Source organism: Phodopus roborovskii, unplaced genomic scaffold (genome assembly GCF_943737965.1).
Source record: "Phodopus roborovskii unplaced genomic scaffold, PHOROB, whole genome shotgun sequence".
Classification (NCBI taxonomy): domain Eukaryota; kingdom Metazoa; phylum Chordata; class Mammalia; order Rodentia; family Cricetidae; genus Phodopus; species Phodopus roborovskii.
This window is the reverse complement of record NW_026126459.1, coordinates 3,093,366-3,121,349: the sequence shown is the minus strand read 5'-3', so window position 1 is coordinate 3,121,349 and position 27,984 is coordinate 3,093,366. Positions and strand designations below refer to the sequence as shown.

The following is a 27,984-nucleotide window of genomic DNA, read 5'->3' as shown; positions in this document are numbered from 1 at the left end:
GGGGCTGTAACAAGGCAGGAATGTCACCCAGCAACAGGCCCCGGGGGAGAGCTCAGGTCTCCTGCTTCTGCCGGCCCCTGGGTACCCATGGGGCAGGGCGGGGCTGGGTAGGCGGGCATTGCTTGCCTCCTGCCTCCTGCCTGTTTACCTGTGTTCAGTTACATTGTCGCTCTGGACCTGACAGGAGTCCCATGGAGCTTGGGGCCACAGGCCACAGGGGACAAGGGCCAGACACCCCAGCCATGGCTCCAAGCCATTGATCCAGCCTAGGCTGGCCAGTTTGGGGGTGGAGAGACCTTGGCCTGGATAAACAGAGGCTTCCAGGCCTGTGTGCAGGCCCTACACCTACCTTCCACTCTTGAAGGTAAGCAGGGGCCTCTGGGATAGGGGACGAGGATGTCTGAGTGGCCTGGTGAAATAACTCCTCTCAGAGTCAGGCCTGGCTCCCTGGAGCTCTAAGGGGCCTGTGTCATTCTGAGTTAGGCTGTCAGGGCCTCCTTGGCCAGGGTGTCCTGGAGCTAAAGCCATGGAATGCACCACACAGCAATTGGAGAATTGTAGGTGGAGTGAATCTAGCTGCGTGTAAGATGTGGGGTGCCAGAGGGCTTCTAGGTGGGTGGCCTGGGGTTCAGGTGTCCCAAGACAGGAGAGGCCTAGTTTGTGTGACTAGTCAACTTATTTCTCATTCTACATACAGTTTCACACCGTGGGTTTTCTGGAGAGCAAGACAGACCCAGAGCTCCACTCTGCACCCATGTGTGATTTACACACGGGACCCCTAACTCATAGTCTGAAACTGGTGTGTGTGTGTGTGTGTGTGTGTGTGTGTGTGTGTGTGTGTGTGTGTTTGCCAGTACATGGGAAGCCAGGGTATACACCCAGGGGGCCTGTGTAATGAACAGATGACCATGCATTCCTCAATGTATCTCAGTCTCCACACATCCGGGGGTAGGTATGTGTGGATGTATGTGTGTGGCTGAAGCTCCCAACAGTCTCCTCCCCATGTCTCACACTCAGGCCCTTATCTTCAGCCGTCCACATCAGGGCTTCCTCCAGGGGCCAACCATGTCCCAGCTGCCTCCTTCTGCTCAGTCCTAGGGAGTTCATCTTCCGGTACTTCTGATCCCACTAAACAGAGACTGTAAAACAAACAGCTGAGGCCGCTGGGGGTGGGATGGGGCCTGTGTGTCTCCATCCAGTCCTGGCTGGAGTGGACTTCTCATACTGTGGTTGAGTCCAGATCTATACTGTGCTACCTAGCAGGCCTGCCCCAGTGAACTCAGCCAGAAGAGGGTGGACAAGGACACTCCACTGTCAGGAGGGTGAGAGCAGGTACAGAGCAGGGGCTGGGCCTTTTGGATGCTCTGCCAAGGGAGAAGATTGCCCCCTTCCAGGGTCTCTGCATCATGGGTCAGATAGAGAGCACACCTACCTGGTCCATTGCATTGATGGGGCCACCACTCCTCCACGGGCACTCTGAGAATGCTTCTAGAAGGAGGTTTCTGAACCCAATGAGTGTAGAGGTTACATCAGAGCTTGAGCATCAGGAAGGAGCTCAGCATAGGAGGGACACTAGGGAAGGAGACACTTGCTTGCTGGTTGAATGAGAATTCACAGAGCTTACAATCCAACCAACACCATGCCCAGGCTGGTGGCTGGCACTTTGTCCACAAGGTTTACTATTGTCCCTGTTGTTCAAGTTTATGACCAAGAGAAGACCCATGTCAAGAAGCAAGAGAGAAAGTGGTGAAGAGGAGAGAGATGGATCAGCCACTGGGGAGTGTGGCACTTTTGGGCTAGGTGGGAAGGGCCTGGGATCTTACATTCATTCATGGGACAGCAAGTGAAGGCTCAGTCCACACCAGGCTCTGCATGGGGGCAGGATACACAGAGATGATGGAGAAAGCCTTGTGTTTGTGCAGTTGTAGAGCTAACCGCAGACTCATAGGCATATCATGGCCTCCAGAAATGCCATAAAGAAAATGCTATCAGGGAAAGGGGCAGAAAGGCTCGAAGGAGATATATGGGCCATAAGGCAAACCGAAGGAAAAAATGTTCCTGGCAGGGGAGGTGGCAAGTGCAAAGGCCCTGAGGTGGGAGGTAGCAGTCTAGCAAATAGTGTGTTTTTAGTCAAAGGAGGAAGAGCAGAGGAAGACACGTGGGGCTTCTTTGGGACTGTGCTGTAATGTGTGGCTTGCAAGCTGAGAACATGGTGATGACATCTTGGCAGTTGTGTGGGAATTCGCTGATGGCCATTAAAGTGATAGTGGGCCTTGCAGAGGCAGATGAAGCAGCCGAGATGATGGTAGAGTACAGAGAGGAGCTTAGATGAGCCAAGGAGATGCCAGAAAAGGATGGGGAGAGCTGGCTGGAGGCCACACTTCTGTAATCCCAGCACTCAGAAGAGAAAGCAGAAGAACTCTAAGTTCAAGGCTGTGGGTTCTTAGTGTAGTGGGAAGGTAGAGCCACATATTTTATGATGGACTGGACCTCAGAACAAAGAGAGAGCCATTGTCTAATAGTAAAAGTAGTGGTTTGGCCATCTGCATGGTGGGTACAGAAGATGGAGCCAGGGGCTCTCTGTTCACTGCAAACCACAGCCCATGCCCAGCATAGATTTTGGCTCTAAGTGAGAGGTATAACAAAAAAGGATGACTTAACTGTCACCCGACTGGGAGGGGGGAGTTGTGGCAGACTCCTTGCTGGATCTAAGCCATCCAGGTTCTACTTCCCATAGGCAATGAGATGAGGAGGGGATACTGTGCCTGGAGACAGGGCTGCTTCCTTGCTCCACCCCAGCACCCATTATTCATTTGAAGGAAACACCCTGAGCTGGGCTCCCAGAGGAGCCCAGAGGTGAACAAGACAGAAGGCTGCCTGCTTTTGCTGGCTGGCTGGATGGCTTGTTTAGGACAAGTAAACGGAGAGTGGTCTGGAACAAGTGATCCTCCAGTCTCAGACTCAGACTCCTAAGGCCTAGGATTGTGGATGTGCACATGGCTCTGATTTTTTGTTCGTTTGTTTTGCTTTTGTGTGTATTTTCTTTGTGTATGAATGAATGCAATGCATGCATGCCACAACATACGTGCGATGATTAAAGGAAAGGTCCTCACCTCCTACCTTCTCTGGGGCAGGATCTTGTTGGTGTTATCTGGCTCCCAAGCTTTTGGGGGCTCACGTGTCTCCACAACCCATCTTGTTGCAGGTGTGCTGTGACTACGGATGCCCACTATTGCTCCTGTTTTTATGTAGGTTCTGGGCCCTCGCACTTGCCCAGCAAGCATCTCACTCAGCGAGTCATCTCCCCAGCCCCAGCTCTCATTTAAAAGGGGAGCCTGGAGAGAAACAAGGCCCAGAGCCAGGCATGTTGATTTTAACCAAGGTGGTCCAGGGTGCAAGGAGATGAGTGGATTAATTAACCAAGGACCCTGAACTCTTGAATCCACTACCAGACAGTGCATAGGAAGCAACCCCATACTCCAACCAACCCCAGTGCGGTCACAGCCACACTTGGGTAAGGTCTCACAGGCTTGAATGACGTGATATGTATGACAAGAGAAAGTGAGCAGGCTTGGATGCCCTAGTACAGTTGTTGGGAGTCATGGAAGAATTCAAGCAGGGATAGGGGCAGGGGGCAGGAGACTTTTCTGGTGACAATGTGGAGGATGGGACACAGGAGGTGGACAAGAAGCAGGCAGCTCAGCTAGGAGGCTGTTCCAAGAATCCAGGTGAATCCTCCTACCAACACATGTTCTAGGGTGCACTTTAGGGTCACAGTGACATCCATAGGTGACACAGGAGAGAAAGTGATATCCCAGTGAACTGGAATCCTTGCTGTGGTGTGTGTGTGTGTGTGTTGTATGTTTGTGTGTGGGGGGGATGTCCTTCCATGTCCAAAGTTTGCTTAGCAGTATCTAAGGTGGAGCAGCAGAAGGAACCTCCCATTGTCATTTGACTATGACTTGTTAATTATAGGAGATAGCCAGATTAGGAGTTAAAATCGGACACTCAGCTCCTGCTGTGTGACCTTAACTTGGGGCTCAGACTCCCTGAGCCTCAACTGGTTTTCGTTTATTTAAATCCTGGGCATTCAAATACACCAGGAAAGTGGGGTTAGGCAAATCCTAACCTGAGCTATTTCCAGGACACCCTGAGTCTCACTTTCTTCATCTGTCCAATGGGTGCAACTTCCCAAGAGGCTTACATGGAGCACCTGCACAGGGAGGACTGGGGAAGAATACATGGCCACAGTGGTCCATATCCTGGGCAGCCTGTGGATTCAATAAAGTGATGTGTAAAATGTCTCCCAAAGGAATGAAATGATCGTGAACTTTATGTGGCCTTCCAGGAGATTTTGAGATGAGTAGAGCAAAGGCCAGTGACGTTTGCAGCGAAACAGTCTGGGCCCAGGACAGGGATGGCTCAGGGTGTCTGGGGCTGGAATGACTGTGTTGGATACCCCAACACACGGAAGGGAAGCCACTGGGAAAGTGGCAGAATTCTGTGTTAATGGCTTCCATCTGTTTGTGGGCATTGCCTCAGGACTCACAGTCCAGTCCTTCTAGGATGCTCCCCTGAGGCTACCTCTGCTGCCTGTGAGCTGCTCGACAGCCACCCTCAGTCCCCTTCCCTTCCATGCAGAAGGCAGGGGGCTGCCTTGCTCCTGGGCATCTCTAGGTCTCAGCAAAGGTTTCCCTTGCAGATGCCAAGATGTTTCCATCTCCCCTGTTCTACCAGGATGCCCACTGCTGAGGTTCCCCAAGTATGTGGGCAAGGTGATGCAGGTGATGGAGAAGAAGCTGCTGATCCAGAGGGAATGTTCAACACCTCCAAAAACAGCAAGAGAAAAGCCCGGGACTATACCCGCTTCACACCACTATTGCTGGTCTTGGCTGTTTTGGCCTCGGCAGGAGTCATGCTTTGGTATTTCCTAGGTAATGGAAAATGAGGGCCCAATTGGAGTGGCACCCTGGGAAGGTTCAGTGTAGATGTAGGGAAGACTGTCGTGGCTGTAGGGGCAGTACTGTAGGATGGACCAGTATTCCAGGTTCTAAAGTGCTTTTCTACTCCATGTTCTACCTCTTGAGTCACCTTCCCTCATGTCCTTCCAGACATGGGTACATTGCTGAATCTTTGCTGAGTTCCATGGCTTGGTCTGTCTGTTCCCTGATTCCTTCAGCTGGGGAGGGAGGACTCTTTAGCATCCAATTCTTAGGTCTGCATAAGCCAGGGTGTGTGAATGCTTTCCTTTGCCCACAGATCTCCTGGGCTATCCCTTGGGCTCAAAACCATGTACTTGGCTGCAGGAGGCCCAATGGCACCCACAGGACCTGGTACCAATTAGTGCCTCTGCTCATTTGAGCCCCAGGTGTTACTCTGGAGAGGACTACAGCTTCGTCATCTGTGTCTCCAGGGCTCCAGCATGGAGAATCAAGGGGACAACTAGACAGTACCCAGGCTTGGAAACCTCTTCCTTATATCTGACTTTGCCTCTGTGTTCCTGATACCATGGCCCTCAAGCAATTCATGGAGCCCCATGAACAATCCATCTACCATCATCCATCTGTCAACCATCCACTTATCTATTTATCCATCCAGTCATTCATCCATCTATTCATTGTCCATTCAACCATCCATTCATCAACCATCAATCTATCCATCATCACTCATTGACATAATATCAATCCATCATCTACCCATCCATCTATCTGTCTGCCATCCACCCATCAATCCATCTATCTGTTATCCATCCACCCATCCAGTGCCAGGCATCAGCCCTCCCATTAGGAAGGTTCTGCCTCCCACCCTCCCCAAGAGCCATCTAAAGCCGGATTCCAAGCCCACTCATCTCACTCACACAATGGGACTCCTTTCTTCCTCCACATCCCTTGGAGCTTCTTCTCTCACTGCAGCATTCCTAGAAGGTGTTGTATAGTGTGGAGACCCCCCATTGAACATCTACTCTCATACACCCTGTGGAGCCAGGCTCTGCTCCGCTCCAGCCCCAACTCTTTTAGCCTCTATCACGTTCATCATCGAATCTTGGACCTGGGTGTCCTTCATTGTATTGGGCCAGAAGCACTCAGTCTTCCTTGCCATGACCATGCCCTTGCCTTCAACCTCTGCTCTCACTTTCCTCAGCATCCTCTTCTAAGAAAGATTCTCCTTTTTGTCTCCACCCACTTTTCTTTGGCATCCTTAGTGATCAAATGTCCTTTATCCCTGGATCCCTGGTGACTTCCACATTTGCATGTCTACCTCAAGTCTGTTGCTGTCTCTCTACTTGGATGTCCAAGGACCCCCTCAAACCCCAAGTGTGCAGAACACAGCTCTCCCCAGTCCCTACAACCCCACTTCCCCATGTTCATGTGCCTGCAGGCATCCCTTTTGGCCATGCAGCTCCCTCCTCTACTTACCTCTCTCCCTGCTTCCAGTCTTCCCAACACAGTGGATACTTAGCATGTGCTTTGATGATCCCTGTTAACTTGGTAGATGGGGAATGGGGAAGAGTGCCAACAGTGTTGCCTTGGAGGCACAAGACTCTAGGGATCTGCTGAGGGTTGGGGTGACAGGTGAGAAAAGCAAGAGTCCTTTGGACATGTTTCTTTGGTAACCCAGTCCTTTCTGACCAGGTTACAAGACAGAAGTGACTGTTAGCCAGGTGTACTCTGGCAGCCTCCGGGTGGTCAACCGCCATTTCTCTCAAGACCTGGCCCGACGAGAATCCAGTGCTTTCCGCAGTGAAACTTCCAAAGCCCAGAAGATGGTAGGGAGGGACAGGAAGGCAGGAGGGGGGAATGTGGGAGGGTGAGAGGGCTCCTGTGGAGAAGTCTTTGCAGGAAGTGCTTACTGGGGTAGACTCTGCCCTGGCTACCGTGGGAAGGGGTTGTGCTGCAGGCGGCAGAGTCATGCACAGGATCCAACTGACTAGACATAAATCTTTCTCTTGCCACTTGCCAGGAGTGCAGCAGGGAAATTGAAACTGTGAAGCTCATATTGTCAGGGCCCTGTCCCTCTCATACAGTGCAATGGCCATTGCACTAGGGACAGTGGGCTGTTAGCCCCTTCCACTCTCACCAGGCACAGGACTATTATTCAGGGGACAGGTAGAAATGCTGGAGGCACCCCTCAGCCATGAGAGAGGGGACAGCTCGAGTGCTGCATACGGTGTCCCAGGTGTGCCCTCTTGAGAGCATTTCCATTGCCCTCAGCTGTAACTTGCTCAGTAACAACAGGCCAGCTGAACTCCCAGAGGGGGTTGGCCATACCAGAAGTCACTGGGAGAAGGAAAGAAAGAGGAACCCAAAAGTGGATGGGGCTTTGCAGGGTGTGGATAAGACTGTGGGGTGGGGGACAAGGTGTGAGGTCTGTGACAGTGGCAAGCCCTCCCCCAGGGCTCCCATGTCAGGCTAGATGGTGGCTGGGAAGCCTGTATCCATGCCACCATGGAGGGTAACCAGGGCCTTGTCTCCCCTCTCACAGCTCAAAGAGCTGATTGCCAGCACCCGCCTAGGTGCTTACTACAACTCCAGTTCCATCTACTCCCTTGGGTGAGTTGTTCCAGCCCAAATGAACCCTGGTGAGAGCCTCAGCTCTAAGGGCAGGAGGGGCTGGGCCCTATCGGCTTCTGACACAATACTCTAATCATACTACTTCTCAAACTCCAAAATCAAGAAAACCAAGAACATGGGGAAACTGAGGCACAGAGCAGGAACTTAGCCTCCTGCATGTGGTCTTGTCATCTACAGCTGGTAGTGTGTCGTGACAGGGTTCATGCCACACCAGGATCGGGGATGTCTGATGTAGGTGGGTCCAGGTTGGGAGTGTCCTTGGAAGCATGTGAACCAAGACCCAGTTAAGGACTTGGCTCGCCTGGTCATATCTGGTTCTGCCACTTACCAAATGGCCTATGACTTCCTGTGACTCAGTCTCTCCTCCTATGAGCGAGAATGGGAAGAGTACATAGCAGGTACCCAGGGGGTCTGAGTCTCAGTCGTTTCCCTTGAGTAGAGGGCTACATAGGGACCGGCTGCAGGTCCCTTTCACTTCTGTCTGCATAGGGAGGGATCCGTCACCTGCTTCTTCTGGTTTATCCTTGACATCCCTGAGTACCAGCGGCTGACACTGAACCCTGAAATGGTGCGGGAGCTCCTGGTGGGTGAGCTGCTGTCCAATAGTTCGACCCTGGCTTCCTATAGGACAGAATATGAGGTGGACCCGGAAAGCCTGGTGATCCTAGGTCAGTACTGGGAGGGGAACCCTGGTACGTTAGACCAGCTGGGCTGGGAGAGGCTATCCTTCCCTGGGGGGCGGGATGCTCAGGTGACCCCCTGTGACCCTGGAGCCAGGACAGAGGGTGGGGGCAGGGAGCGTGGGGGGCTGCCCTCAGATAAGTCTGGCTGTGCTCCTCTTCCTTGTTTTTATTTCAGTGTTCTATTTGTTTGGTTTTGCCATTGTTTACTTGTTTGTTCATTTCCTTTTGACAGAAGCCAGCGTGAATGACATAGTCGTACTGAATTCCACGCTGGGTACGCCGCTGTGTCCTTGCTTTGGCCTTTTTCCTTTTGAATCCCGGGTCTTCTTGTCTGGTCCATTGTTGGGGTCCCGAGGCTTCCACTGTGGGGACAGGGAGCCCTGACCCAGGGACACTGAGGGATGTCACAGAGGGCCCTGGGTGAGGGCTCTGAGCAAGGCTGAGGGGTGGGGTTCCAGTTAGAGGTGTGTTTGCATGCCTGTGTCTTGGATATGAGTGTGAGGGGAGCTATTATATGGAAACCTCCTCCTGCAGCCTGTCACTCAACTCAGTCTTCCCACTCACCCTTTTTCCTACTGAAGGTAGAAGCAGTCTTGCCAATCCATGCTTGGTCCCTTGGTCACTCAGCATTTAAACTGGTCTGTTGGAAGGGATGGTTCTAGCATATTCAAGAACTCTCTCTTTATTCTTCCCTCCTCAGCTGGGCTAACCTGCCCCCCTTTCTCTGCCTGATACCATACTGTTAAAATCACTTTGCTTTTCTTCCAGAGGCCCAACTCTGAGAAGCCAGGTGTCAGCTGAAACATACTGTTTTGCAAGGTTAAGGGTACCATGCAGGCTGTCGTCTATGGACTGGTGACTCTTGGGGTTGTGCAGTGTGCTATCTAGGCTAATGTACACTGTGACTCTGAACACACAAGCCTTTAGGGCTCAGATTTCTCTTAGACAAGCTGGAGCAATGTTTCTCAACCTGTGGGTCACGACCCCCTTGGGTCACACAGGATTGCTTATCAGATATACTGTATATCAAATATTTGCATTACCATTCATAACAGTAGTAAAATTACAGTTATGAAGTAGCAACAAAGATAATTTCATGGTTGGGGTCACCACAACATGAGGACCTGTATTAAAGGGTCACAGCTTTAGGAAGGTTGAGAACAAGTTTCCACCCAGAGCTAAAGTAGGGGTGAGCTCCTCAACCCCTTTCAGGGAGGAAGATGGCTTAAAATCCCAGTTGCTCCTGTTCTGACTCCCTTTCTCCCGTCCTGCTGGCCAGTCATTACATTGGTGGATGGAAGCCCTGACCTCAAAGCACAGTTTCAAAAGCTAAAGCCATGATTCTTAATCAGAGTTATGCTGAGCAGGTTCAAATATACCTAACTTGATGACGGATGTTGTGGAGGGCAAGAACACAGATCCTCTTTCCATCACTTCTGTCTGTCTGTCTGTCAATCTATCAATCATCTGTCTATTGTCTAGTTATCTATCATGTCTATCATCTGCCCTCATCTGTGTACTTATTCTCTGTGTTCTATCATCTGTGTATATAATCTATCTTCTATCTGTGCATCATCTATTCATCCATCTATCTGTTACCTGTGGCAAGTCAACCTGCAATGACACTGCAGAGTTAGATACAAACTGGCTTCTGCCTTACCAAGCAGTGACACTCTGACCATGGGGTGACTTTTCCAGTGAGCCAAGATCACTTATGGCTTAGCAGCCTCTTCATTAACACGAAGCCCTCAAGAGCCTGTCCTCAGAAGTCACAATGAGTCTGGGCAAGCCCTCACTCCCACTTGATAGATGTGGCTTGGGGACAGGTGTGTGAGCTGGAATTACAACCTGCTCTGCTATGTGCCAGCTGGCTCTTGAGGGGCTGTGAGCTAACGATAATTTCACACTTTAAAAATGATGAAAAAAATCTCTTGTGCAAATGTGTTTTCTTTCTTGTTCTAGAAGCTCCCCCATAGCAGCCCCAATTTTGCCTCTTAATTTAAAAAACCTTTGACATTCCTATCTAGCCCTTTTCTGTCTGACCTAAGGCAATGCCCTCAGGACTCCTTGATCCCCTAGGAGTTGCTGAGAACCTTGAAGAACTTGTTCCTATGAGCTGTAGGCATATTTACCAATTAAAACCAAAGTATCAAGAAGTCATCTATTGATCCATCAAACATTAAAACTTTTTACATTTTATTTTTATTATTATACATTTTTTGAATCAAGGTCTCTCTACAGAGTTCTGAATATCCTGGAACTTGCTAGGTAGACCAGGTTGTCCTTGAACTCACAGAGACCCTCTTGCTTTTGCCTCCTGAATGCTGGATTAAAGGAGTGTGCCACTGTGCAGGCTTAAATTTTATTTTTAAGAAAATGATTCTCTGTGTAGCTCAGGTAGGCCCCAAGCTCTCAATCCTGTTGCCCTAGTCTTCTGGGCTGGGTGCTGGGATTTCAGGTGTGGGCCACCACACTGAACTCTATTTTACCAACAAGTCCATTCATAAAAACATTTTTTATAAGAAATGGAAGTTTCCCCTAAAACCAATTTGCTTTGAAGAATGGTATTGTGACCTGTCCATTGGTGTCGCTAATGGCTGAGCTTGTGGGTGTCTGTATTTGGTCTGCTGTGACATCATGAGTCACAGGGCTAAGGAACATTCTGCTATGCTCTTCTGGAGACAAAAGAAACAAGGGTCTTAGTGTTAATATGAAAAAAAGAGTCTGACCTTGACCCCTCAGGACCCAGGGATGCCACAGTAATAATTCCGTGTGTGGTCAGAAAGGATCTTGGCACAACCCCCTTCCTGTTTATTTTCACCTTTGGTGGTTTTATTTCTCATCACAGGAAACTGCTTTAGAAGCATCACACAGCTGAGTGGGGTGGCACATGTGTTGATCCCAGAACTTGGGAGATGGAGGCAGGGTCATAGGAATTTTAAGATTAGCCTGAGCTACAGTAGTGAGACCCTGTCAAAACAACAATACTCCAAATAAGCCACCACCCTCCTCTTAACTGCTTTATGGGGGCTCCTTTGAAAGGTCATGTCAGCAAGGTATCAGTGTCACCCTGAGTGCCCAAGGATAGACAATGCTGGACCTCAGCAGCAATTCCTAGCCATAGCTAGCCTCCGGAGCCAGTTTTGTGGCAATCATCTGTGTCCACATGCAGGCCATGGTCTATGCCATGTCTGCTCTGATGTAAACCTTGCATTTCTGGTGGTGGGGCTGTGCTTTTTGCTTGTGGGGGTGCCCAGTAGAACTCCTGCCTTCCAGGACACAGAGGCCAACAGGTGGATGAGAACTTGAACCCTCTCTCTCTCTCTCTCTCTCTCTCTCTCTCTCTCTCTCTCTCTCTCTCTCTCTCTCTCTCTTTTAAGCCAGGATTGAACCCAGTGACCATGCAAGCCAGTCTTATGGTCAGGACCACACCCAACCTGCTGGACCCCTTCAAGTAGACTGAATTCCCATGCCAGGCTTCTACTTGCACTGTGGCCACCTGGGTGACTGGGGAGCTCTGATCCCCACAGGGAGACAGACAGACACAGAACATCATCATAAGCTAGGTACCAGTGCCAGAACAGACAGGCTATGAGGGATAGAATGGGTCTGTGCAGGGGATGAAGGTGGACTGGGCTTCAAGGCAGCAAAAGGAGCCAGATGAAGAAATCCAGGGAGGAAGGAGGCAGCAGCTCTGATCCAGCATCCAAAGCCTTCCTAGAGGCTGGGTGTCAGGCACAGGCCAGGTGTTGGATGTGAGCCCTGGGGAGCTGGGAGTTCCTTAGGTCTAGAGGGGAAGAACACCTTGGCTAGAGGAGACATGATTTCTCAGGCCATGAGCAAACACCTACAAGAAGCCAGATAGCAAAGAGGTCTCTCCCTTTCCCAGGTAAAATGCCTTGGTAGCCCCTGTGCTCAGGAGGTCTGCATCCCACTGGAATCTAGGTGGGCAGGCAGGAGAGGGAGCTGAGTGACAGGTTGTAGTCTCAGACCCTTTCATGGTCCCTGTGAGGCCAGGGATTATGGCTATTTCTGCATGCCAGAACTCAGAGTCACACAGTTGAGGCAAGTTGGTGCCAGGGGATACTTCATGGACACCCGACTGCCTCTCCCATCTCAGGTTCAGTCCTAGATTCCCCATGCCTGCTGGCAGAGTGCCTGAGCTCCTTGCTTCATGAAGCTTAGAGCCAGGCTTATTGGGTACTCCGGAGACACAGCTTTGCTAGCTCTGGCTTGGCATAAGAGCTTGTGGATTAAATGAGCTTTAAGTAAATTACATTTTCTAAGTGCATTTAATTTATTATACTCAATAAGGAAATGGAATGTATTCAATTAGGCTAAATTTAATGGGAAGGATATCCTGGGGTGTGGGTCTGTGGGATGAGATGCAAGAGGAGGTGTGAAGTAAGGGTGGCAGTGAGGTTGGCTGGGGCTGAGTCTCCAATGGGGACAACTTTGGGGTGACAAGCCACAGAGCTTTCTCCTCTACCTTTCTCTCCTCATGGCCACAAGAACAATCACTGTTTTTATTCATCGCTTACAGCATTTGTGGCTCTGTGTTGAGGACCCTGGTGTGTGCTGTCCTCAGCCTGTGGCAGCCCTGTGAGTGTGGGCCACTGTCCTCAGTGTACAGTCTCCTCACTGTCATTCCAGGCAGTATAGCCTCACCCTGTTTAACTTTCTATGGCTCCCTATGGCCCAGGACAAAGCAATGCTGCTTTTGATGTGATCCAGTCCTGCCTGTGTCTACCTTGTTCTCTTGTAATGCCTGCTCTGTGATCAGATTTTACAAAGCTCCCTCAGGCTTCTCTGTTCAAGTTGTGACCCTCCTTGCCATCCATGCGTCTTGATCTGAGTCCAAGGCCTGCATCTCCTGTGCTGTTTGTATCTGGAGTTCATCTAGGCACACAGGGCTCAGTGAGTTCGTTGAATGAATGAGTAAGCGCATGAGCCAGGTTGGACAGGGAAGCTACAGGGGGAAAAAAGGTGGGTGCCCAAGCCTAGCACAGCCCCTCTCCTCCTTATTCTCCACCATGGCTGGAGGAGACTCTGTGGTCATTTCCAGTCTCTCTTCCTGGCTCTATCCTTCTCCACCTCAGGCTGTTACCGCTACAGCTATGTGAAGCCAGGCCAGGTCCTCCAGTTGAGGGGCCCCGACCAGCAGACTTCTAGCTGCCTGTGGCACCTGCAGGGGCCTGAGGACATCATGCTCAAAGTGAGGCTCGAGTGGACCCAGGTTGACTGCAGAGACCGGGTGGCGATGTATGACGCAGCTGGGCCCCTGGAGAAGAGACTCATCACTTCGTGAGTCCCTGAAGGGCCAAGGGAGACCCAGGGTCAAAGTCACATTCTATGTACTGGGACCAGGCCCTGCAGCTTCAAGCCTATAAGACTGCTGTGGAGAACAATGGAAGAGGAGGCTAGAAGGTTCTGTGCCAACCAGCAGTCTCCAGTCCCTTCTTAGAGCCCCAGTCTCCCTAACTGGGTGTAACTATTCAGTTGTTGCAAGTGATCTCTAAGGCCCACTCTGGGAAGGTACTGGCTTATTAGAACATTCTAGAATCTGGCAGGAGCCTGGTATTCCAACCACCACTCCACTGCACCCTAGCTGTATGCCTTAAGACAGGGAGTTTGACCTTTTGAACTTCAGTTTCTCTTATCTGCTCACCATTTGGTGAGATTGTGAGACTCCAAATCTCACCATCTGTGCAAGATAGAAATGAGGCCCCAGGAATGAGGCCGTTGTGACTTCTCTCCTCCAAGGTGGGCAGAAGGTTGCTGGACTTGGCAAGAGTCTTCAGGAAGTGGGGCAGGCAACGCTGAGTTGTGTCGTTGTGACTTACTTTGTGCTGGGGGACAAAGTGGCATCATTTCTATGTCTATTGGGTCACACCATCTTGCATTCTTCTCTGCCCTATCAGGCTCTATGGGTGCAGCCGCCAGGAACCTGTGATGGAGGTGCTGGCATCTGGCTCTGTCATGGCAGTGGTGTGGAAGAAGGGTCTGCACAGCTACTATGACCCCTTCATGCTCTCAGTGAAGTCTGTGGCCTTCCAGGGTGAGGGTTCCCAAGGATGAGGGGGTGTCATGGGAATGAGTCCTGGTCTCTGGTGGCATGCCCTTCCTTATTGGTGACCGAAAGGGTCTGGGAGCCTTCACTGTGTGACATTCCCCCTTCTCTCCTTTAGTACCTAGCTCCCCATTTCTCCTTCACACTACCCCCAAGACCATCCCGATTTTTAGCAAGTTTGAAAATGTAGGGACTTGGCCCTGGCAGCCTCCAGCAAAGGTGTCCTGGCTGGGCACCCCAGGGGTCTCCCTTGGCTCCTCTGTAACAGCCTCAACCACCCTCTTCCCACCTCTCCTCATCCCATCCCGCTGGGTTAACAGAACTAAACTTGAGGGCCCCATCTAAGCTAGGGTGGTGGGGGGCTCTTTAGGGCCCCTTCCCCGTCTTCTCACTGTCCTGGATCAAGCCTGGACTCTCCAGATGGCCCTGCAGAGTGTGATAACTAGTGTTCTCTTACACTATAGTATACAGGAAAACCAAGGGGCTTGGGGCTTTTGGCCCCAGGGAGAGGTGACCAGAGAACCCAAGGTCACTGCTGCTTCTACCCTCTGAGCCTCTGAGTGACTTGGCCAACCCTTCCTCCTCTTGTCTAAATTCCATTAGTGGTGTGTGTGTGTGTGCCTGTGTGTGTGCCTATGTGTGTGGTGCTGGGATGGAATCCAGGCCCTTGACACATTTTAAGCAGATGCTCTACCCATGTTAAGCAAATGTTCTAGCATGGAGTAATGCCCTCACTCTCCAAACCTCCTCTTTGCAGAGGATGCAGCCTTTATTCCACAGCTGCACTGTGAGGTCTGCTGTGAGCATATTTTGCATGCTGTTTAAGTGCAGTGTTCAAGTGGCTCAGCAAGGGCCATTGCATCTGCTCACCACTGGGTGAGCATTCTTCTCCCCATTTTGTAGATGAGGAAACTGAGGCACATTTATATGGTCATGTTTAGCCCCACGTTTTGATGTTGGAGGTAGTGGAGTGCAGTGAGGCACTGTGGGAGGGCCAAGGGACCCAGCCTAATAGTTGTTCTTGGACCCAGACTGCCAGGTGAACCTGACACTGGAGGGCCGGCTGGACCTACAGGGCTTCCTCAGCACACCCTATTACCCCAGCTACTACTCACCCAGAACCCACTGCTCCTGGCATCTCACGGTGAGTTCCCCCCTCCTGCAGCCTGCCCTTTGCCCAGAACAATACTTAGGGCTTCAGCACCTGGGATAGGACATGGTGACATCCTGACTTGTCCAAGTGCTCATATGCTTAGTACAAAGCCTCCTGGGAGGGTGAGGGCTGTAGCTTGTTTATCTGAGGGCTAGGTGCCCCACTTTGGCCATACTCTCTGAGACACTTGATTACTTGCCCTCCTTTCCCAGGTACCCTCTCTGGACTATGGCTTGGCACTCTGGTTTGATGCCTATGCACTAAGGAGGCAGAAGTACAACCTGTTGTGTACTCAAGGCCAGTGGATGATCCAGAACAGGAGGTAGCCTTTCCCCCTCTCCCTCCCTCACAAGGACCTCAAGCCCCACCTCCCCGCCTGGCCTGGGAGATAGCAAATTGATAGATAGGTAGGTAGGTAGGTAGGTAGATAGACAGACAGATAGGTAGATATTAGAGAGATAGGGAGATAATGAGCACAGGCTGAGGCTGGCAAAGCCTGTTTTGACCACCCTGAGGACCTGGATCCAATCCCTAAGACTAACATGGTAGAAGGAAAAACCTGACTCCTAGAAGTCGTCCTTTAGCTTCCACAGACTTGCTGTGACTAACAGGAGTGCCTTCTACCACACAGAAACAAACAAAACAAAGGGCATGAAGCAGACCTCCTCTGCTGAAGATTAAGTAAAATGGAGGGTGGAGAATATACCAACCATGAATGCTAACTGACTCTACTTTTTGTCAGGCAGGAATGGGAAAAGATTGTGTGTGCTGAGATCATGCCCCTACCTGTTTTGTGTGGCTATAACAAAATCCCCAAGGCAGAGTGGTTTATAAAGAATAAAGATTTGCTTGGCTCATGGGTATGAAGGCTGAAGTATCTGTTTGGCTTTCTGCTGAGTCATAAACCTGACAGAGGGGGTCATGTGGTGAGGCAGGGCCAAAATGGCTTCTGTGACCTCCACTCTTGAGACCACCCATTAATACTTCTTATCCCTTAATCTGCTAATTCATGAGTAGACCAATGTATTCACCAAGTGCAGCCCGTGACCAATCACTTTCCAAAATGTCCTTCCTCCAAACATGGTTTCCAACTGTGAATCTGGGACTTGCCCAGAGCCTGACAACAGCAGGGAGCCTGAGGCCCAGAGGCTGAGTCATTTGCCAAAAGCCCCTGTGGTTTGTGACATCATTACTGAGCTCCAGCGTCCCTGGGTGGGGGATGGGCAGTAGGACTGCCCAGCTGTCTGTCCATGTGTGTATAGTACATCTGTGAGAGTGTTCACTCTTGTGTGGTATCTCCCCACAAAGGCTCCAAGTGGCCTGTGATAACTGCTATCTCAGGAGAGTCATTCCCAGCCAGGGCACCGCCTGCTGGTGGGAGGCTATGCCAGCTCCTTTGCTCCCACCAGTGCCTCTGAGAGCATCTGGGAAAGTCCCACCTTACCTAGGCCCTCACTTGGGATGAAGGGTCCCCCCAGTGGAGACTGATCTCCTTGTCCCTGATGGAAGGCAAGGCATGGTGGGAGCAACTCAACGGAGGCCTGGGGCCAGTCTGGTTACTGTGGGCTGATAAAGATATGTCATTGCTGGGAAACTCTCTGAAGACTCTGTCTTGGAAAATCTGCTGAGAGGTGGAGGAGGGGAGAGGCCAGGTCCTTTGGGCCAGCCACTGAGAGGTACAGTTGAGAGGTGGCTGAAGTCTAGTGACAGGGCCCTCTCATCGGCTGCACACCCTTGGCCCCCACCCCATCCACCGTTTTCTCTCTGATGTCCTTATGCCCTTCAGTAGCCTGTGGGTGTTGCAGAATCTTGTCCTTTTGTAAGATCCGGCTGCTGGCTGCTGGGTTTCGCAGAGCCACCTTACTGTGTGCTACCGCAGTGACAGCTTCCCCCTTTCCAGGAATCTGCCCTCACTTCCTCTACTGTGATGTCACTCTCCTGTGACCTGCCTGACCCTTTCTGCTAGCTTCCAGCCAAGAGATAAGGTGGAACTAGCTCCAGAGGTCCATGGCAGCCTCTGTGGATTGGCCTGGCTCTAGGTGGCCCTTATGCATCCTGAGGTCCTGTGGCTAGTGCCACATGCTGTCACCTTGTGTTTGGTGCCACTTTCCCCCAAAACCATTTTTTCAGGTCCTCTCTGAAATGTCTGCAAGGAGGTAGGGGCAGATGGTTGTCACCCAACTACAGTGCCACCACCATATACACTGAGGCCTGAAGTTTGCTGCCTCCTAAGCCACACGGTTTGTTGGGTGGCAAAGTTAAGTGAAACTCTGCTCTGCAGTGCTAGTCAAATGCTCTGGCCACCACAGAGCAGGCCACTGTCCCTTCCTCAGTGCTGTCTCTCTGCCCTCCTTCCTTCAGATTGTCCTTAGAAGAAGCCATGTGTGATCTGAGGCCCGGCTCCCCCCTCCCCCTTTCTTCTTGCCCATGCTTCTGCCCATCCACTCAGCATCTCTCCAGCTCCTGTAGGGCACTCCCTCGGCATCTGGGTAAGCCCCAAGTGAAGATTCCCCCCAAAACTCAGAGGGCAGCCCACACAGGGTCCCAGCATCTTCTGACTCCAACACTTAGCTGCTGAGGTGAGAGGGCCTGGTGAAACAGGGATGGAGGGCCAGAAACTCAGAGGGCCATGCAGGGGAACAGTGCCCCCATATGCCTGAATCGTAAATTTGTTCAGAGGTGTTCCCAAAGCTTCCCTGTCTACTTACTGGGGACCTTTCCAAGGACAGCAGTCTATAATAACTGTTATTATAACTATAACACAAATATCACACACACACACACACACACACACACACACACACACACACATCCCCTCAAAGCACAATGGGGTTTCCCTTAGCTTGGAAGGAGCTGGGCTTGCCCCAGGACGGCCCCTGGTGGTATTCATCTCTGTTTGGTGTCTGGACTCTGGCTCTTCTCTCTGGACACCTCTTTACTCTGACACAGGCCAGAAATTCAGAAATGTGTGCTTCATTAGTTCTCTCTCAAATTACTCATGGTGATCTGTGATTGGAAAATAAGTGGAAAATTCGGGGAGCAAATCTGTTTCATGAGTTCTCTTTCTTTCAGAGCTTGATTTACAAAGACAGATTTAGTTTCAGTGTGTGTATAGTACAGGTAGTGTCATTCCCTGGAATTTCTGGTGTCCACGGGGGTCTGTGAATGTCTCCCCACGCATGAGGATGAACAAGTCCTTTAAAATGCACATTTTAATATAAATAAATTTTTTGAAAAATCACATTTCCCAAAGGTTCAGCCCACTTCCTGGGGCTGTTCTCTGAAAATAAAATCTAGGGTCTTATCTTTTTGTCCATAAAAACCAGTGTTTCCTTAGCTTGAAAAGGGGGTGGGGAGCACTAAGGGCCAGGCTTCTCGGAGTGCCCCCTGGTGGTGATACTTTCTATGATAAATAGCTGTGTTCTGGGGCTCTCAAAATGATCCTCTTCAGGACCCTTCCTTCACTTGCCTTGAAATGATGGAGCACCCAACATTTAGTGACACAAATGTGGGACCTACAATTTTTGAAGATATAGTAGCTGGCTTAATAGTCCAGGACTGGCACCCTCACACCCCTCTCTGCTGTCAGCTATGAGGTACCAAACATCTACCTGGAAAATTCTGCTGTGGTGGTGAGAGAGAATGCAGGAGGGAGGGTCAAATAACAGATAGAAGCTATAAAGGTGACTTTAAGGCCCCCAGGGGTCTCTGGACTAAACTCTGAGAATTACTATTGGGTGTAAGGTCACAGATGCACCTGAAGCCAGAGTCTGGCTAGGAACCCGTGAGTGACAAGTCAGGGGTCTGGGGAGCTTGTTCTCCAGAGCTCCTGTAGGGAGCTGTATTGGAAGGGTCTGGATTCCTGTTCCACTTTGCACTGATCCTCAGTTATCTCTGCCCATGGGCTGCCAACTGTTAGCAGCCAAGAAGGCCACATCCGTGTTTGGTGGTGGGGTGAGGGACAGCAGTATACACACAGTTGGCCGGCTGAGGACATCAGCCTCTGCAGACACATGGAAACCTTTTGTAGATCCAAGATCAGCAGGAAAGATAGTTCTCCTTCCTTATGGAACACGGAGGGAAAGTAAAACTCAAAGGAGGCCACTGGCTTGCTAGATTCTCAGAGCCTGTGGGTGACAGGGGCTAGAATCTGTACCCAATTTTATCCCACAGGCAATGGGGAGCCATTGTAGGTTTTTGAGCAGGGAAATGACATAAACAAGCTCCTTTCTTGAAGATGACTCTGGGGCTGAGGACCCAGCTACCCAGAGGAAAATCAAGACAGAGGGAGTGAGGGTGGGCCCATTGCTTCTGGTTGCCTGGTCTTTATCCTGTCTGTGCATAGAGACCTCAGCTGGGAAACCAGTCCATGTGTCTGAGCCATCCCTGTTCACTCCTAGGCTGTGTGGTTTCCGCACCCTCCAGCCATATGTGGAGAGGATCCCCATGGTGGCCTCTGCTGGGGTCACCATCAACTTCACCTCCCAGATCTCCCTTACAGGCCCTGGTGTGCAAGTGTACTACAGCCTATACAACCAGTCAGACCGTGAGTACAATGGGGGTGGGGGAGGGGAGGCTGAGGGGACTCTCCTGCCCCTCTGCTGTGTCCAGTTGTACACAAATATTTATGAGGCTAGAGGGTGCTGTTTGTATGTACATGTGCATGCATGTGCCGCAGGCAGTTCCATGTATCCCTTTGTGTGTGTCTTATGGGTGTGGTTTTGCATGGGCCATGGACACAGGCACTGGAGCACGTATATGGATGGGTACCCAATCACATACGTGTAAGGATATAAATTCATGTATTTCATGCCATGTGCCCTAATGGTGCCTTTCTGCTTCCATGGCTTCCTGTGGGTCCCCAGCCTGCCCTGGAGAGTTCCTCTGCTCTGTGAATGGACTGTGTGTCCCTGCCTGCGATGGGATCAAGGACTGTCCCAATGGCCTGGACGAGAGAAACTGTGGTGAGCAGTCTACCACCATCCCTCCTCTCTCTTCACTCTCTGCATTAATCTTAATCTACCCCATGCATGGCCCCCCTTGTGAGCACTCAAGAACTCAGGGTGCTTGTACTGTGTCAGGATGGCAAGATGGAGGCAGCTTGGGAAAGTGGCTTCCCCATAGCCCCCTGAGACAGTGTCTAGAACAAGCTATGATCCCCAGCTCAGATTTTTCCCTTCATCACAGGCAGTGATGCTCCAAACCCCATGGTCAGTTCTCAATCTGTGAGGAGAGAACCAGAGGAAGACATTTCATATTTGACCTGGATGTCTGGGGACCTCAGACACATCATTCATGTCTGTTCCCACCAATGAAATGGGGCTTGCCAGGATTGCTAGGAGAAGGGTTTGTGATGGTGGGCACATGATGCAGAGAGCATCTGCTGCCACTGTGAAGCCCCAGCCTGGTTCTCTGGCCCCATAACCACTGTCTTCTGTACCCACAGTCTGCAGAGCCACATTCCAGTGCCAAGAGGACAGCACGTGCATCTCACTGCCTAGAGTCTGTGACCGGCAGCCTGACTGTCTCAATGGCAGTGATGAAGAACAGTGCCAAGAAGGTAGGGGGACCCTTCCTAGGGTCTCCAAAGAGATCAAAAGGGGTCACGGCAAAACCTTCTACAACAAAGATCTCTGTCTTCTTGTTCAAATACCATCAATGTACTGTACCTATGTCAGCATGATCAGCTGTCCACTCAGAGAACTGTCTGTCTGTCCATCCACCCATCCATTCATTCATTCACCCAACTATCCAACATCCATCAGCCATCTACCCACCCATTTATCAAACCAACCATCCACTCACTTATCAGCCACCCTTCAAGGGTGTTACCCTTCAAGGGGTTACCTCTTAGGATATGACAGGTGAACAAAAGCTTTTGGGACACCATATGCAGTAGTGTGGGGAGGCTGGGGGCATGAGAAGCTTCTTAGAAGTAAGTTTTTAGCTGGGCCCTGCAGAGATCTGGAATTTAAACAGTCTGGAGGGAAGGAAGCAAGGACAGGTGCAGGGCGGGTGGCGTTGGGATGTCCATCACAACAAAGTACATATCGGGGTCTTCAACTGCTGAGGAAACTGCGCCCTGCTCTTGGGTCTCTAATCTGACAGAAGAATCATGGTTTTGCCTTCAGGGGCCTCCTCATGGGAGTGTGAGGCCAAACAGCTCTACTCTGAGAGAGGGAACCCAGCCTCCTGTCAATGGGGCCAAGCTCAATAGGGGTAGGAGGAGACCCTAGAGGAGACTTGGGGAACCCTTTGGTGTGATTGAGACCCCTCCGTAGTCTCTTGGCCTCTCCTGGTGCCATTTTTCCGGGTCTCACTTTGGAAGGCTCCCTCGGGGTTCAGAGACCCACCTCCGGTGGCCTGCCTGGTCCCCTCCATCCCAGGAGTGCCCTGTGGGACATTCACCTTCCAGTGTGAGGACCAGAGCTGTGTGAAGAAGCCCAACCCAGAGTGTGACGGCCAGTTGGACTGCAGTGATGGTTCAGATGAGAAACATTGCGGTGAGCCTGCCAGCCGTGCCTGAGCATGAAGACCTGACCCTGGGACTGGGGCTGGGGAGAGGGGGGGAGGAGGGGTAGGAACTCTCATGGGGACACAGCAGGGGAGTGTCACCGTGTGTCTGTTCTGTGCCTCTCTGTGTCTATCGCCTTTTCTGGGCCTATCTCTCCTTTTGAAACCCCCATGTCTCTCCTCTACCTTCCTTTGTTTTCTGCCTCCATTTCTCACTAGCCTTTCTCCCTCCCCTCCTTCTTCTCTGTTCACCTCTGCCCCCGGCCCTCTCACACCCCCAGACTGTGGCCTCCAGGGCCCCTCCAGCCGTATTGTGGGCGGGTCCATGTCCTCTGAGGGTGAGTGGCCATGGCAGGCCAGCCTCCAGATTCGGGGTCGACACATCTGTGGTGGGGCTCTCATCGCTGACCGTTGGGTCATAACGGCCGCCCACTGCTTCCAGGAGGACAGGTGAGGGGACAACACAGGGCCTGGAGGTGGGTGTAGGGAATGCCACAGGAGGTACTCAGGCAGAGGAAAGGTAGAGCAGAGCCGCCATGACAAATGGGATCTGATCTGGCTCCAACCTAAACATGCTGTGTGTTGCTAAGCTCGGTGTTCAACCTTTCTGTGCTTGCCTCTTGCTTTAAATTAATGCCACTATCATTTACCCATTCCATTAGCCCAATAATTGTGCCCCTCCTGCTTGCCAGGGGCTGTGCTGGACATTAGGGAGATAGTGGAGGAGTCCACTGCCCATGCTGGTCATAAGCCATAACCCCTGCCATAATTTGACCTGTGACAGGGGGCAGTGGGTGGGACCAGTGAAGCTCTCAGGGACATCTGCACTGGCCCCCAAACCTCTTTTCCTGGTGAGTCCAGTCCTAACCAGATCTGAGCCCCAAACCCCTTGAACTGCTCTCATAGGAGCCAACTCTCCTGAGCCCTCTATTGGCTTCTGGGAACCTTTTTATCTTCCCCAGGCACACTCTGCCCTGCCCACCTGCTCTTCTTACCTTACTGCCAGTTTCTTCATAGGAGTCATGCTGTTCCCCCTTCCCACCCTCACCCCAGGCTTCACTAGGGAAGGATGAGGTGGGGTTGCAGCCCAGGTGAGGGACCCAGCCAGCACTGTACACCAGTCAGGGGTTTGAGAGAAGGAAAGGCCGAGTAGAGGGAGACAGGGTCCCCACCCCAGTGGGAAAGCTGGCTGTTGCCAACTGGGTCTCTGGATAGGAGACTAAGTAAGCAACTGAGCTATGATGCCTTACCCTGCTTCCTACCCAGCATGGCCTCCCCGAGGCTATGGACTGTGTTCCTGGGCAAGATGCGGCAGAGCTCACGCTGGCCAGGCGAGGTGTCCTTCAAGGTGAGGCGCCTGTTCCTGCACCCGTATCACGAGGAGGACAGCCATGACTACGACGTGGCCTTGCTGCAGCTGGATCACCCTGTGGTATACTCCACCACTGTGCGCCCAGTCTGCCTGCCTGCGCGCTCTCATTTCTTCGAGCCAGGCCAACTCTGCTGGATCACCGGCTGGGGAGCCCTGCGAGAGGGTGGTGAGCAGGGGCAGGTGGCAGGGTCTGGGGACTGTCAGGGTCTCCCACCTCCAGGCCCTCCAGCTCTGGGATCAATGGTGCTGGGATTTGTAGGACAAAATCTGTAATATGGCCTGTGGGTCTTGCTAACTGCCCTCCTAGTTCCCCTGGAAGGCACTGGAGAACTTAAGCAGGGGGCCTAGGGGATATGCAAGGATGCCACGCTTGCTGTATGAACCTTGGGGGAAGGGTGGGGTCAGATGGGGCTCTTCATTACTGTAGACTGAACTGAGGGGGAAAATGTCATATAAGCCACTCAGCCTTAGGGGTGGGCACTATGGCCCCATTTTATTGATGAGAACACTGAGGCTGAGTCCCTTAGTTACTGAAAGCCACCCATTCAAAAGATACAGGCAGGGACTCAGATATAAGACTGGCTGCCCTCTCTCTAGGGCCTAGAGTTTTCTGTTCTGCTGCTAGAAAGGGCATTCTTTCCTCCAGGCCTTAACTGACAGAAGCTGCCATCTCTAGAGGCTATCCCTCAGTTCTGCAAACATAGGCTTGGCTGACTTAACTACAGATTAGACTGCAATCTTGGCACATGGTGATTTACCACCTAGAAGTATGAGCAGGTGTGGTGTGGTGTGGTGCTGGAGACTGGACAAGGACCTCACATGTGCCAAGACAAGTGCTCTACCACCCTGCCACACCCAACCTCTGCAGAGATAGCTTAAAGATGGGGACGCTGAGGCTCAGAAAGGTGGCTTGGGTAACGTGGCAGTGACAAAGCAAGGGCTCCTTGCTTGGCCACTCACTCAGCAACACACATACGAACACCTACTATGTGTCAAGCATTGAGGCAGACAAGGAGGGTAAAGGTGAGAACACTCTTGGGAAAGACAGACAATGATATGAGTTACCACGGACGGGAACAGAAAACAGCCTGGGGAAGGCACCTGCCGGCATGGCATCAGGAGGAAGAGTATACAGAGGCTGGAAAGACTACTGAGTATTTCCTGGGCACCAGGTGCTCATGGTGAAGGCTCAGGTGACAGGTAGAAGGACCTGAGAATGTTAGCAGCTGCCTGCTGGATGGGAGTCAGGGTAAGTGTGGCTAGGGGAGGGCTTTAGAGCAGGTGGGCCTTGAGGGCTCCCACAGGACTCGTGGGTGAGAAGTCCTCCCCACCCACATCTTAGAACCAAAGGGGCTTCAAAACCCCAATGTCTGGCCCTGCAGCAGACTGGAGGAATACTATGGCATAGTTCTGCAGGACAAGACCTGGGCTGGAGCAGCATCCGCTAAGGAGTTAAGAGTACAGTGAGGAGCCCGATGTGGTGGTGGCGCACACCTTTAATCCCAGCACTCAGGAGGCAGAGGCAGGTGGAGCTCTGTGAGTTTGAGGTCAGCCTGGTTTACAGATCAAGTTCCAGGACAGGCTCCAAAGCAATAGAGAAACCATGTCTCAAGTTAAGAGAGAGAGAGAGAGAGAGTACAGTGAGAGAGTGAGGACTTGCACATGTATTTGATAGCATCCCCCCTGGGGCTACAATAGAACAGAGGGAGAGCTGACCTCCAGAAAGCTCTGTCATCATGAGCCATGCAGAGGAGTCAGCAGTGACAGGGCAGAGTGGGAAGGGCTCCTGAGGATTAGGATGACCACAGTGGGGACAGATTCCTAGCCCCTTGTATTTGCTGCTGCCCTCCCTGCAGGTCCCAGTAGCAGCACCCTGCAGAAGGTGGATGTGCAGCTAGTCCCCCAAGACCTGTGCAGTGAAGCCTACCGCTACCAAGTGACCCCACGCATGCTCTGTGCTGGCTACCGCAAGGGCAAGAAGGATGCCTGCCAGGTAACTACCTGTGGAGTGTGGGCTGATGGGAAGATGACAATGCCCACTTTACAGATGGGGAGCCTGAGGCCTTCAGAGGCTGGGGGGGTTGGTTGCTCATGGCTGCAGAGGCACACAGCACACCTTGGGGTGGGAGGCTCCGCTCCTTGATATCCTGAGACTTTGAGCCTGGAGTCATATAAAGGAGGACTGAAGGAAGTCATGCATCTCCACTCCTCTTTTAGGGTGACTCTGGAGGTCCACTAGTTTGCAGGGAGCCCAGTGGTCGCTGGTTCCTGGCAGGGTTGGTTAGCTGGGGCCTGGGCTGTGGCCGACCCAACTTCTTCGGCGTCTACACTCGTGTCACACGTGTGATTACCTGGATCCAGCAGGTGCTGACCTGAGGGGCTGTTCTACAGAGCTGGACCTGCCTCCGGCCCAAGTTCAGGGCAACCACCCAGCCAGGGCACAAGTATTCTGGGGCAAGTGACCCTGAGGCCTGTTCCCTCTGGCCTACCCCAGTGACAGCACAGAGAAGGAATGCCAGCTGGTGGCCAGGGTGTCTCCTGAGACTCAGGGTCCAGCCTCATTCTAATTATCTCCTCTCTTCCCTCTTCTACCATTGTTTTGGGGTGGGGTCTGGTGGCAATGATACTGGTTCCCAGTTTCTGGAAGAAAGCCACTTGGAGGGAACTGGCTCAGAGAGCAGATTCCAACCTGTGAGGCCCCCTGTGTGCATTGGATGGGTGTGAGGAAGGTGTGTCTACCAAGGGAAACCCTCAGAGCCCTTGAGACTGCCAAGTGGACCACATTGTAAGCCAAACCATGGGGTAGCCCCAACTGCAGGTGCCTGCTGCAGCTCTGCCTGCTACAGGGCCCTCCCTGCCATTCACTGGAGGCCCGCCATCTGTTGTGAAAATAAAGCAGTTGACCAAGCCCTAATTGCTGGTATCTGAGTGTCCCCATACATCTTATGCTTTTACTGAACAGATGTGCTGCTGGCTTAGCCCTTGTGACATGTGAAGAGGCCACTGTGCAGAGCTGTGGGAGGTGGGATTTTCTGGAAGGAAGGAAAGAGCAAAGGGTATATTGCCCCAGATAGTGGGGCATACAAGGAACAGCAAGCTGGGTACAGCCAAGACAGAGGGGGCTGCAGGGAGGTGAGACCCAAGAATGAGCAGAGGACTGGGGACTATGGGAGCCATGGCAAGCTGCAAAGCAGTCACCTCACATTTTACAGCCAGCACCCACACCATGTTGGGGAAGCTGGAGGCAGGTGAAGGGAGATGAAGTCCAGAGAGGGGGCAGAGATGGTTGGAGCAAGAGATGGAGACTAGCTGGAAGATTTAGGACACAGGGGCATCCCCTGGAGACAGTGGTGACAAGTGTCATGTTGCACAGAGCTCTGGAACTGACAAGGAGTGCAGGGGAAAGGGGGAAGGCTGGTCAGGAAGCAGTGGGAGGGGCTGGATTCTGCTAGGAAGGGATGGGGCCAGGCAGGCAGGCAGGGCCTCCAGAGCTCGTGAGTAAGGCCCAGAAGGGCCACATGCCAGCCCTTCTTCAAATGCCTAGTCCTAGAGGGCTCTGCTAAAATAGGGGCCCCACCTATTCTGTATTAACCTTAAAACAGGTGGGGAAGGAGGGCCCCATCTTTTAACAAGCTGGCTCCCGAAAAGCTGGCTGGAAAAGTGAGCTCACCTTTAGGGAGTGCATGGCCTCAGGGTTGTAGTGATGTTTTCCAAGCTATGAGCTGGCACCAGGGACAGTGCTCTGACCCCTGACCTTAGTGCATCATTGCCAGGTGTGGGACACTCAGAAGCCAGCGGCTCAGCTTCACAAAGGTGGGACAAGAGGGTGAGGTAGCCCAGAGGAAGTGGAGGGGTAGCCCAGGGCTTTGGTGATAGCAGGGTTGTTGACAGGGCAAGTAGCCTGAACTCTGACTCCCAGGTACAGGACTTAGTCACACACCCAGGAGAGGACAACAGCAGGGGGCTTCAGGAAAAGCGGGTTTACCTCACCTGAGTTTAAGCCCTGTCCCCAAAAGGAGCCCAGAGAAAGAGGGAGGCAGCCAGGCCAGCCTGTTGGTTCAGGTTTATTTCATGGTAGGTGGGACACAACTGACAGATGTGTGCCCATCCCAGGGGTAAAGACATGGGAGGAGCAGCTTGCCCCTTTCACACCTGTCCCCTTCCATCACAAGTTCCTGGGCAGCCTCCTGACTCCCTAGCACATTCTGCTGCCTAACACATGGTGGCAAAGGGGAGAGCCAACCAGGGTGATGCCAATCCTGTACCTTGCTTCCTGCTTGGCTTAGTCCTTGAATTGTCCCCCACCAGTAGCTGAAGCCAGAGTGTCCCACCAGGGGGCTAGGCTAGAGTTCCCTCCCCAGAAAGGCAACATTGCAGCCCCAGACACTTAGGGCTCCGGGAACCCCATTCCTCCCTGACCCTCACCTGTGAGGTGGGAGGAGGGTTGCCATGGAGACAGAGGCTCAAGGAGGTGCTATGACTGGGCTGGGAGGGAGTGTATCCGCCATGCAGCAAGGGGACCCAGGCGAGGGGACAAAGGGGCCTGGGAGATACGGGTGGGCAGTGCCACACCTCGGCCATGGGCAGGTGACTCTGCCTGGAGACCCCAGGGCCAACCTCAG

General features: G+C 52.1%; 1 protein-coding gene across 2 annotated transcripts; it reads left to right on the top strand.

Annotated features, from left to right (window-relative positions):
- The first annotated feature begins 148 nt into the window (after window positions 1–148).
- On the top strand, window positions 149–26,276 carry Tmprss6 (transmembrane serine protease 6). 2 transcript variants are annotated; one of them, XM_051189327.1, is made up of 18 exons: window positions 149–364; window positions 4,738–4,934; window positions 6,633–6,766; window positions 7,483–7,550; window positions 8,061–8,239; window positions 8,487–8,528; window positions 13,354–13,558; window positions 14,176–14,312; window positions 15,356–15,468; window positions 15,690–15,799; window positions 19,878–20,023; window positions 20,343–20,441; window positions 20,924–21,037; window positions 21,864–21,980; window positions 22,272–22,440; window positions 23,257–23,528; window positions 25,219–25,355; window positions 25,580–26,276. In XM_051189327.1, the coding sequence occupies exons 2-18, from the start codon at window positions 4,739–4,741 to the stop codon at window positions 25,736–25,738; spliced, it is 2,397 nt and encodes a 798-aa protein (XP_051045284.1). In that variant the 5' UTR covers window positions 149–364; window position 4,738; the 3' UTR covers window positions 25,739–26,276. The 2 variants fall into 2 exon arrangements, with proteins under 2 accessions (XP_051045284.1, XP_051045283.1); XM_051189326.1 differs by having other exon boundaries at window positions 4,703–4,934.
- The last annotated feature ends 1,708 nt before the right edge of the window (window positions 26,277–27,984 follow it).